The sequence below is a fragment of the Clarias gariepinus genome, chromosome 26, assembly GCF_024256425.1.
Source record: "Clarias gariepinus isolate MV-2021 ecotype Netherlands chromosome 26, CGAR_prim_01v2, whole genome shotgun sequence".
Lineage (NCBI taxonomy): Eukaryota > Metazoa > Chordata > Actinopteri > Siluriformes > Clariidae > Clarias > Clarias gariepinus.
In genome coordinates this window covers 23,355,384-23,368,032 of record NC_071125.1, presented here as the reverse complement: position 1 = coordinate 23,368,032, position 12,649 = coordinate 23,355,384, and the positions used below count along the sequence as shown (strand labels likewise).

The following is a 12,649-nucleotide window of genomic DNA, read 5'->3' as shown; positions in this document are numbered from 1 at the left end:
AACACCACAGCTCCTTTCTCGGCACCCTGTCGTACGCTTCCTCTAAATCTACAAAGACACAACGCAACTCTTTATTACCTTCTCTGTACTTCACCATTATCATTAAAGCAAATACTGCATCTGATGTACTCTTTCTAGGCATACCCTACCTTCCGTACAGTTCTTAGTGGCTGCGTGTCGATTGGACGTTATCCAATCGATCAGTAGCGCCGTTACGGAGCAGTTTATTTAAAGTTAAATTAAATGATTTCAAACAAAATGATTACTGTTAGCTCGTAAAACCAAAAGATCCAGAGATCATTTTGTTGTTTATCATTTTCCAGTGATGTTCACTATTAGTGAGAACTTTAGCCTCTAGATGTAGTGAAATTGAAGTCCCACAACACACCACGGCTAGTTAGCCGAGACCTGACTCATGTAGCTAGCGATCTTAGGTTTTGGTATAAGCATGAAATTTTTATCTTTGGAAGTGAATTTTTGTTTGAGCAGCTTGCACAGACAAAGAGACAGTGTTGCTAATACAGTACACTGCCCAGTCAAAAAAATTAAAAAGTCACACACTTTAATTTTTTACTTGACCGCCTACGGCCATGGCATAATTTTGATGAGCTTATGCAATGTCACAACATTTATTTTAGTCCAGAGTCGCATTAATTTCACTCAAGATCTTGTATTAATGATGGGTGCATCACTTCCTTCAACTCTCCTCTTTTCCCTGACACGCCCATCACTCTGGAACAGGGTAAACTTAAGGCTCTTAACTATTTGCTTAGTTTTATACTGATGATGACCTTTTTTTTTTTTTTGGCCAGGGAGTGGTAATTTTATTATGCCTGGGCTTGATTCCCTCCTCGGTGTCTGAGTGCATGGAGTTTGCATGTTCTCCCTGTGCTTGGTTGGTTTCCTCCGGGTACTCCGGTTTCCTCCCACAGTCCAAAGACATGCAGATTAGGCTACTGGTGTTCCCAAACTGCTATAGTGTGTGAATGTTGACCAGAGGTCCTACCACGGTTGTTAACAATGGGAATAAATACAATGGTAATCACCAAGGGCATTGGTGGCTCAGTGGTAGGTCTCTTGTCTGCCATATGGAAAAGGACGGCTTTAATTCCCAGTCAATGTCCAAACCCCAGCCATTGGATGCAGAGCCGGTCCCAAGCCCAGAACAAAATGAGAGGGTTGTGTCAGGGCGTAAAACCTGTGCCAAGTTGTTGTGCGGATCGAATGGTCCCCTGTGGCGACCCCTCAACGGGAGCAGCGGAAGGACTAACAGCAACCACAATTGGTTATCACCAGTGGCCTCCACAGTCCCTAGCTGGACTACAGAGGTTCCTATATAGATAGATGAGAGTCAGGCAAAGAAATGTAGTATACACACTATATATATATATATATATATATATATATATATATATATATATATAATTAAATATATAATATAAAATTAAATAATTTAATAGATGATGGAGATATTATTATTATTATTATTATTATTATTATGGAAATTCTGATTCGATCAGTATGAGGGCATTACTCCAGCGCAGTGTGGATAAAAATAGCCTAAAGTGAGGGTACATCCGTTCAATCTGGCATCCCATCCCGGGCAGGCGCACTGACGGCACCGCGCAACACTGTTACTGTACTGAGAGAAGCGTTCAGGGAGACCAAGCAACGCCTAAAACAGGTAGGATACAGACCTCTCTCTCTCTCTGTGTGTGTGTGTGTGTGTGTGTGTGTGTTTCAGTAATGTACAGATGATTGGACAGGTCCTGCACATTCCGGAGCCATGCACAGACACCAGGTTTATTGTGAGACGCAGCATGGGTGTGAAATAGTTGAGCTCTCTCAGTGTGTGTGTGTGTGTGTGTGTCTTCCCAAGCACGCACACACACACACACACACAGATACATATGAAGGCTTTGTGTTGCATGAAGCGCTACCCCAATTTGCGTAATTTATAAGCGCATTGAGATGGCGCTCGAGCGCGCGCGCTGTGACTGCGGAGGCCCGAGATCAAAGGCTTCCTGATATAATAAAGGCTTCTGATGATATCAGTATTAACAGTGCATTGTGCATTGTCCTCACTGAAACTGCTTGTCGTTGATGATAAAACACACAATGTAAACCAGTTCCAGAGGCGTTTATTCATGAGCTCAGATGAGTGTGTGTTCATATTGTTAAAGCCTCATCACACCATGCATGTCCTGCTTTTGTTGTTGTTGTTTATCATATTTAAGTCTTCTCATGGGAAGAACCAAGAGCTCGAATATCTATTCATTAGGTGTGCGTAACATGACCATTATATCATTATCAAATAGTGACACAACCAACTACTGATTCTAGTTCTGTACAAAAAATAAAGAAAAAATAAAGAAGTGGACTGGATTTTGTATAAAATCATCTCCTGATATCACATCCTGTAACACGTCTGGTTTGGAATTTAGGGCCACGGTGTTATTACTGGTTATTATTACAGTCAAATCACACCTTCAGGGTCGGGGGTTCAAACCGGTCTGTGTGCATGGCTTATACAGTAGCTTATGCCATGCTTAAAGAACCCTGGTGGGTTTCCTTCTGGGTACTCCGGTTTCCTCCCACATGTGCTGCCGGTTGATTAGTGTATGATTGGTTGGTGCCTCATCCAGGGTTTCCTCCACCTTGTGCTCTGAGATGCCTGGGATTGGCTCTGGGCCTCCTGCAACCCTACACAGTAAAGTGTTACGGAAAGTGAATGAATGTTTGCATATCTTTTTTAAGGATTAGGGATTTATTCTTCAATTTTCAGTAGTTTTTAAATACTCTTTTTCCACCAAGGATGTTCCGGAGCTAGTTCGGAGCTGATGCCCAAAAATTTTGTGATTAGCATCTTTAAAAAAATGACTCAATAGGCAGGTAAGATGCTTTCTAGGAATAATAAAGCCAGTATAAATGCTCACAAAGCCATGTTGAAATTCGCTATTGTTGTTGTGCTTGCCACTAACAGTTTTTTGTTGCTCCTTTTTTCTTTGTCATTGGCTAGCATAGTGCTAGCATTACCACTGTCATTGCTGCTAGCTTTGCCGCTAATAGAGATGTACAGTATATGGATATTTACATTTAGGCATTTGGCAGATGCTCTTATCCAGAGTGACTTACATTTTTATCTCATTACACATCTGAGCAGTTGAGGGTTAAGGGCCTTGCTCAAGGGCCCAACAGTGGCAACTTGGTGGTTGTGGGGTTTGAACCTAGGATCTTCCAAACCGTAGTCCAATGCCTTAACCACTGAGCTACCCCTGGATATATATGGTGATCTGATGACATGACTGTCTAGCCCATGGAAAAAACAATCAGTAATCATATTGTGATATGTAAATTTTCATCAGCGCTAAAACAAGAGCCAGTTGAGATGATACAAATATTATTCTTTTTTGAAAGACTTTTTTAATACATATTACGATATATACAGTATATAGTCAAGTTGCCAGCAAGACTGTAGTGTTTTGTAGGAAAACAAACAAATAAACAAACAAACAGACCAAAAATTAAAAGAAAAAATCCAGGAAAAAACAAAATAAATTAGCAAAGATTCAAGTCAGTTGCTTCCAGACAATACAGCAGTCACTCGGCGTACGACCTTAGGAAATGTCGCCCTAAGAACTGAAATCTTTTTAAAAATTGGCCTTGGCATACGAAGCATTTTCAGCATACGAGCGAAAGCCGAACCGAACGCTGGCCACGCTGGCTGCGTCTGGGAGCCATTAAAATCTTTTTTGCGTCAGTGGAAGGCAGTGAAATGAGTTTACTTTTTTTTTTTGTGCAAGACTTAGTAAAGACATCTCAAGAATGTTATCAAGGATGGTAGCAAGAAGAAAAGGCAGCCGTTTTCAGTTTGTTTTTTAAAGCAGTCGGTGCTAAGAGGAATCATAAATGAAGGTTAAGTGAGGTTTAATGTCTATTTATTTTATATTTTACTTTATTTACATGTTTTTTTTGTTTTTATATGCATAATTATGATTATAGTGTTGAGAATTAGTAATATTGGTAATTATTTTGGGTGGCTGGAACGGATTGTCTGCATTTACATTATTTCCTATAGGAACATGCGTTTCTCAGCACGTAATTTTGAGTTAAGAACAGATTAAATTTGTAAAAAAAAAAAAAATAATAATAATAATAATTCACTTACATTGTTCACAAAAATCTCATTTATACCACCATATCATCCAGAGATACTAAAACTAGCATGAACACATGAAGGTGATGCGTTAAGCGTGCATGCGTGGTGAGGACATTAAACATGAGGTCACCCCTTTGACATACACACCACATTAGTCCCACAGCGTTCTCTCTGTCTTGTTCAGAATATCTGTAGTGCTACAGTAAGTGTGGCTAAATGTCGATTTATTCCATGTTTTAGAATCACATTTTCTCTTAACTACATGGACAGTGAAGTATGTTTGTTTCCTGTTTGGTTCCCATTCGCAGGCTGAGCTAAGCTGGTTAAACTGGCAGACCAACGTTCCCAGCTTCATCATTGCTTCACTAAATTGTAAAATATTCGGTTTCAAAAATGTGACTATGGGACTAAAAAAAGTGATTATCTCCAAGTAATTATACACCTCCAGGGTCGAGGGGTTGAGTCCCGATTCCTGTCCGTCTGCGTGCGTGGAGTTTGCATGTTCTCCCTGTGATTAGTGGGTTTCCTCCGGTTACTCTGGTTTCCTCCCACAGTTCAAAGACATGCAGATTGGGTTAACTGGCGTTCCCAAACGTTTTCCAGACAAGTAATTACTGTATTGTTTGAAGAAGCTCGTTGTGTCCGGTTTCTGTAAGGTTTTGTTGGAGAGAGCCGATGAGATTGTAGCCTTTAACACGCTAAAGCTTATGACCAAAAAATGACCAAAAAGTATTCTAGCATGTGTGGCTATAACATTATATATCGCAATATATTTTAGCTATTATTTTATTAAATTCATAAAATATTACAATATGATTATATTTTGCTGGATCACTCTTAGCTTTTATTCCTTTTTTTACTGTTTTTGTCTAATAATTGTGAGTTAAAGTGCTACAGTGTGACCTTTAAAGTTATCCTGTACACAGAAACTGTAATGTAAAGTAACACAGCTATCAAATATTATCATTCTTCTCTTATTCGTCATTAAATATAACAGATGATATAACTGTGTGTGTGTGTGTGTGTGTGTGGTTTGAACAATGATGCTACTGTGTCTTTTTTGTTCGCTGTTCTGTGCTGCGAATGTTCTTCACACATTCATTTTCCGAGTGTTTATTTTCTACACTTGCATCACATCACATCACACTCATCTCCAGATTGCTGGATCCAAGCAGGGTCGTAACGAGTACGTCTAATCACACCACCTCTCGCTCAGGCTTTAAACCAGAACTGTGTAAGTTTGCTTTAAAAATACAAAAGTACTAGTTAACTGTGTGTGTGTGTGTGTGTGTGTGTGTGTGTGTTAATGCTCCAGCTGAAATATCTCGCAAATAAAGCATTTTTTAAAATACTCCCCGTGTTTCACTCCTCCTCCAGACGTACCATTTTAGTGTCTACAGTATGTAAATGAACTAGTGCAGAGCCACGCCCACCAGAGAACAGCAGAGCTGATTTTTTCCCCTTCAAATAAATGTAGTTATTTATTTATTTATTTATTTATTTATCTACTTATTTCCCTATTTATTTATTTTCGATTAGAGCACAATCCTGACATTCAGCTGTGCGGAACTTGAATGCGTCCTTCTTGTTGAATGATACAATCTGTCAATTCATTCAGTGTGTTTTTTTTTGGTGAAGCTGTTGCACAAGCTGTCTGTGTGTGGGTGACTTGGCAGATGCTACTGTGGCTCGCTTTGACATAGACACACACACACACACACACACACACACACACACACACACACACACACACACACACAAACACATACTGTACAGACACAAACACACACTGGGCATGTGCACTGGGCCTTCTGTATAGCTGTCACTCCAGCCTAAAGGAATAGAGGAATGGTTGACAAACCAACAGAGCATATTGATGTTTTAAAACATGAACTTGAATGGATGAAAAAGAGAGAGGGAGAGAGAGAGAGAGAGAGAGAGAGGAGTCAGAGAACAAGGCAGATAGATAGAGAGAAAGGGTGAGACAGGAAGAGAATTAGACAGATATGGAGGGAGAGAGAGACAGAAAGAGGATGAGATAGAATCCTGATGGATGGAGAGAGAGACAGATTGGTTGAGAGAGTGAAAGAGAAGAGTCATGCCTGAGATTAGGATCTGGCGCGGGTCATGGACAGGTGCTCGCCGTATCAGATGGATTTCAGTGCTGACATTTCATCAGATCATCTTTCACCCTGCAGCATTTTAAACAACAAATTAAAATAAGTTTGCGCTTTACGCACGTGCTATTAATTGAATACGTTTTTTTTTAGTTAGTTTGGTTATTTTTCTGTGTTTTTCTACTAAATTTAGTGAGAGCCTTTCCGTGTTCTCTCCCCGGGCAGCCAGTAGCTATGAACAAGTGACATCAGCCGTCCACATTTTCTCAAACTGCCGCTCATCCGACGTTGTTGCAACACACTCGATGGAAAGCGCTATCCACCCACTTCTACCTGGGTGAGCTCACAGACGCCCCTCACTGGCTAGTGCCACTGTGACTGACATTGGCAAAGAAAATATGCCACCCCTTTGTCCAACTGAGAGCAGGTTCAGTTGAAGTGGATGAAGCAGCTTTACAGGGACCACCCTGATAGTGAATAAACCCGCCTTGGCCCAGAAATAAATAAATAAATAAATAAGGTAGTTTTTGTACTACCTTGTCAGACCAATGCCATAACATGTATTTCCATCCAGAGTTGCATTAATTTGTGCCTGAGATCTTGAGAGCTGAGCTCCATAAAATCATCTCCAGTACATCACTAGGGTTAAAGGACACAGGAAAAAGATTCCCAGAAACCACTCTGTCACAATCCTGGAACAGTCCTGGAATATACTCGTACCACCAGGGAAGAAAAGCTCCATAGATGTAGTAACCTGGTCATTCAATACATTCAGGTTGTCATTTTATTGCCCCATAACGTTACTGAATCTAGACCTGAGTGACTGAAGCAACCCCAGATCATAACACTGTCTCCAGAGGCCTGTACGGTGTTGTAATGGGAATGGAAATAATCACCAGCGGCCTCCACGGTCCCTAGTTGGACTCCAGAGTTTCCTAGATGTATGGATGAAGCCGTACAGTATTATTACCATGTTATTCATCTTATTATTGATGTTTGAGAGGATGAGTCTGAGTCATGAGTCCTGTTCAGCTTCATCACGCTGATATTTTCTCAACCGAGACTCCTGGAGCCACAGTTGGGGGTAGGAGGATGGTTATTTACATAGCGTTAGTTTCATCTGTAAGTAAAGTCCATAATCAAGCAGGATTTCTCTCTGTCTCAGCATGCCCACTGATACACACTGCCGATCTCTTTCCCAGTGTTTCTCTGCCCCGTGACACTCTTTCAGAACTGAACAGCTGAGAACGAGCGTGCTGTGATGATGACACGCACTAATTATAGCAGCGGAGCTCGTCAGGGTGCGGCACGGCTGCGGCCCGAACCTTCTAGTAAAGACCAGATGATTCTGCAGAAACGGATCGTCATTCATTTATTTAAAAAGAAAAATAGTATCGTCCTGGTCACAGAAAGGCAAAGACATTGTTTTAGTAATTCCTGGATAATTTCTTTGATTATACGTTTTAAACAAACATAAAGTATCTCCTGTTTCTTACTATATTATTATTATAAATATAACTTTTATACATTTTAGCTGTGCATTTTAATATTCTGGTTCAAATGGTTTCTTGTAATCGTGCAATAACAAATACTAGATGAATATTACAGATATTTTTATTTGCTAAGACGTGATGTCATGAGGTGAGAGTGTTGCCAGCTACTCCGTCCAGTTTTTGTCAATTTAAATGAATATTTTAGTTTTTTTTTAATCCTAATCTTTATGTATTGTAGTGTGTGTGTGTGTGTGTGTGTTTGTGAGCGAGAGAGAGAGAGTATTATGACTTGCTTGTCTGCACTGAGAATCTGTTTACACAACTCATGTATAATGACAGTCTAAGAGCAGCTGTTAATAACTATGAGTAAATATTTTGCAAAACATTCATTTTAATGAAACTTTCTGTGTTTATAAATGAGGCTCTACATTTAAGCAAAATCTGTCAAAAATATCTCTATAACCACAACTCTCACCTTTAACTCCACGACCACGTCCCTTACGTTAAACTCCATGGCCACGCCCCTCACATTTAACTCTACGGCCACGCCCCTCACATTTAACTCCACGGCCACGCCCCTCACATTTAACTCCACGGCCACGCCCCTCACATTTAACTCCACGGCCACGCCCCTCACTTTTAACTCCACGGCCACGCCCCTTACTTTTAACTCAACGGCCACGCCCCTCACATTTAACTCCACGGCCACGCCCCTCACTTTTAACTCCACGGCCACAACTCTCAGCTTTACCTCCAGGGCCACGCCCCTCTTACCTTTACCTCCAAGGCCACGCCTCTCTTACCTTTAACTCTATTTCAACGTACTGTAGCAACAACACTAACTCTGGTCTTGAAGAACACTGGACTATAGTTTTAACAGACTTATTTCATTGCTTTTGTATGAAGAACGTTTCCTGACGAGATGTTGCAGAGAGCTTCGGTCCTGACACTGATACTCCACGGCCCTGGAACAGAGGATGGTTTCACTTTAATGTCTTCCTAAGGTCACAGTGTAAGCTACTTCTTATCCCTGCAAATCCATGTGGATTAGACCAGTGGCTTACTGGAGCACTGCAGTCCCCATTCCACCTGAATGCTTCAGAAATGTCAATCAAGTTTCCACAGAGCTAGCAAAAATATCTGTATATTTGGAAGAATTTGTAATAATTGGAAGTAGATAGATGTGATGATGAAATGGTGAGACACTGTTGATTACGGGGAAAAAACCCAAACATTTTTAGCCCTTTTGGATAAAACTGAACCAGAGAGCTACGTTTGGTGATGTAATGATCACAGTCTGATCATGTGCTTATGTGCTGTATACAAATAATTTTTTTTTTCATGCTAGCAAGATAACGTCAGCTAGAATTGAAGAATGACTGATCTGTATTCCTCTCTGCTTGTCGATGTGTCTTTCCCAGACTCTGCTATGTTGAAATAAATTAGATATGACTGATGTGGAGGCAACGTATGAAGACTTCATAGCCTCTGGAAGGACCGGCAGAAGGAATGCAGTGCATGACATCCTGGGGGAATCCGGAGGCCTGGACGCTAGCGGACTCTCACAGACACTTTCAGGGCTTAACGTTAACAAAACAGGCAAGTACAGCAGGAACTAATACCACCGTCCTGGTGCTGATATCCTCGGAGTTATTAATCCCAGCGAATGCTTGAAAAGCAATTTGTTTTAATATGATTTTAAATGAATTGTTTAGATATTTAAAATAAACATGTCTGAAAATCTTATGTACCATATAGCCGGGGTTGCCAGTGCTGCAGGTTTTTTTTTTGTTTTAAGGTATACAAAGTAGGCTTGGGAATTTACCTGGGATGTGGCAACCCTGGGTGCAAGACACAGACAAAAAGTTTACATTTTTAGTAAGTCTGTTGTTTTTTTTTGTTTTTTTGCAAAAAATGATTACAACAAAAAGCAAACAGCTCATTCTGATGAGAGGTAATAACATTACTACAGCACAGCTCTCCAGACTCTGTCCACGTGGAAGTTGACCATGACCTTTCTGAACAAGTCCATGCTTATGTTTTTTATTATTTTTTAATTCAGATTTATAATTTAATTTTCAGGTTTGTTTTTTTGGTTTCTGTTTTTCCACTGAGTGTTAAGAAACTAGTCGAGGAGGAGGCAGAGAAATCTGTCCATGTTTTATTGCCAAACTCCTTCATTTGCCCAAGCAAAGGTGTTTAACGTAGACGCTAAAGCGCTTTTCCCAAATTTGATTGTGAACCAGTGCGATTTTCAGACTGCGAAAAAATCAAGGGCTTTTGTCAGAAACACTGTCAGAGTACAGATTTGGTGCTACAGTTAGTTAAAATCAAAGCCATTAAAAAAAAAAAAAGAAGATAATAATATTTTACCCATGCTCGAAAATTTTATTTGTCTTAGTGCACTAAACTATTAAATAGATACTACATCCATGACTAAATCCCACCTTGCACTAAACTAGTTAATACAAGGGGTGTTCAAGTCAAAGCGGGACTTTAATTGTGCAGAATAACAGAACACAGTTTGTCTGTGAAACTCTGAACTCTGAAACTCTGGCCTCCCAGGAACCCCTTTTACGGTCCAAACATATGGAAGGCGAGGTCAGGACTGTACGGAGGATGTGGCAATAACTCCCAGCTGAGTTCCTGTAACGTGCAGTATGTTGTTGGTGAACGATGGTGTGTATACCTCCCACACAAAGATGCATCTCTTCCTTCAACAAGTTGGCGACAAGTCATCCGACAATTTGTAATCTTGATTACAATCCTCTCGTAGTAACAGTTTTAACAGATACTGCACACTGCATACAGTATAGTGACGTTTATTATTGATGTGTGTGGGGGATTTATAGCTTCTGTAGTCACACGTGTCCAGGTTGATGTTAAATTAATGAAGTTCTTGACAATTCATAGCAAATCATAAGGTGTAGTAGATAGTAATGGTAAGGTAATGCACTTGTCAACATTTTGTGACAGTTTGTCATGAGTACGGCATGAGTGGTTGGTGATGGAGGCTGTTACATCACATCATATTCAAAGATAAGGTGCAGGCTATTTGTAGTTGATATAAAGTGTGATATGTCACGTGACCAAGAACCGTCAAGAATTTCAATTCAGCAGAGTCGCACAGGAATGTGGGAAAGGCTTGTGAAAGTGATGTTTCAAAATGATAGTGTTCACAATCTAGAGCTTTAGTTGTAACAATCATGTGTTAAAAACAAACATGGAGGACAAAGTGGTGAAAATGAGTGAGGGAGTGAAGACTCTTTTCATTAACGTTATCGTACAGGACTCCGCAACATATCATTAAATTCACGGGGAGCGTCTCACGTTCTGTGAATTACCTGTTACTGTGGAAATTATTTTCATCACTTACAGCATGGTCCTCCTGTCTCTGGCTGCTTTAGGAGGACAATAAAATAATCTTACTCATGCTTTCTTTGTAATTTGTTTCTGTGAAGATGAAGGGAATGATGGTGAGAAAAGCTCGAGCTCGTCAGACTCCGATCCCAAACCAGAGGGGAGCAAAGCGCAGGGGTAGCGGCCTCCTGTGTGATTAGGAAGAGAAACTGCTCATCAGCTCCATCCTGTGGTGATTTGAGGACTGGACATGGCTGAGCAGATGCACCGGCGCCCCCTGCTGTTCGGCCCTAGACTCAGCCGAGGCTCTGCCTTTACAGCATCCAGAGGAAAAGCCTGGACTTGTAGCTTCAGCACCGGATGATGCGTTAGTCACTTCAGTACCGATACCATAGCTGATATAGGCACTCTTCTACAGTAGCTAATCACTCTTAGCTGTTAGCGGTTGAAATGGAGCTTTCAGACCCTCCGTCCCAGAGCTGATAAACATCTGTAGGTGGGGATTTTTAGGATCTTCTCAGCGTCTGACTTTCCGTCACGGAGTCACAGAGGGAAACATTTTATGATCCGCAGGTCCACTGCCAAGTTAGCCATGCTAATCTGTTCCGTTGTTCTTAATACTTATACGTAGTAGTGGTGTTGTTGTATTAGCCTACGTTTTTAAATATTTTAGTATTCATTTGGTACTTTAATTAGGTTTTTTTTTTTTTTCAATGAATCTTTAAGCTGATGTTATTATTGAGTATTGAGCACAAGCAAGAAACCAAGTTTCACACGTTTCTGCTCCGTGACTGTCGGACGAGTCAGATGTCCCTGAAAAAGAGGTGAACAAACGTGATGCATGACACCGTGATTATATTCAATATATTCAGAGAATATACATGTGCAAATATGCAGCTGTGTAAAAGTGAGATGAAGTTCTTTTTTTCTTGGAGGTTGTGATTTTATTTTTAATTTAAAAAAATGAATTAAACACCTTTTTGATCAACACTGCCCTGTTATTATTATTATTATTATTATTATTATTATTATTATTTTTCAATACGTATGTCTTTCTCACTTGTTCGGTTTGTTGCTTAGTGTGACAGATTTGGTAATAAACGTTAATGGAGGACGTTTGTGTCATCATTATAACATGTTTTTGTTTCATCCTGTAAATATGAGATAAATATGCATTAATACACAGAAACGACTTCATATTCATTCGTGTTGATGAACAATGAGAAAATAACAAGAAACTATCTATGTTAGTTCCTGCATTCATGCTACAGTATATATACACTACCAGTCAAAAGTTTAGACACCCATTCTAATTCCAAGATCTTTCCTGATGTTTATTTCTTTCTATACAGTAAAACAATGCTGGAGGCATCAAAAATATACACAATAATCTCCTTTGAACATTTGTAAAGCTTTATAACAGCTCTAATCTGGGGTGCTGTATATCTGAAGACATGATCGAGCCAGAGTTTTAAAAAGACAGAAGTAAACAGTAACAGATTCTGCAAAAAACAAACAAA

General features: G+C 40.1%; 1 protein-coding gene across 1 annotated transcript; it reads left to right on the top strand.

Annotated features, from left to right (window-relative positions):
- The first annotated feature begins 1,603 nt into the window (after window positions 1-1,603).
- Window positions 1,604-12,043, top strand: pkia (cAMP-dependent protein kinase inhibitor alpha). Its single transcript, XM_053488146.1, has 3 exons — window positions 1,604-1,684; window positions 9,191-9,368; window positions 11,231-12,043. Exons 2-3 carry the CDS (start codon window positions 9,218-9,220, stop codon window positions 11,308-11,310), a joined length of 231 nt encoding a protein of 76 aa, XP_053344121.1. The 5' UTR covers window positions 1,604-1,684; window positions 9,191-9,217; the 3' UTR covers window positions 11,311-12,043.
- The last annotated feature ends 606 nt before the right edge of the window (window positions 12,044-12,649 follow it).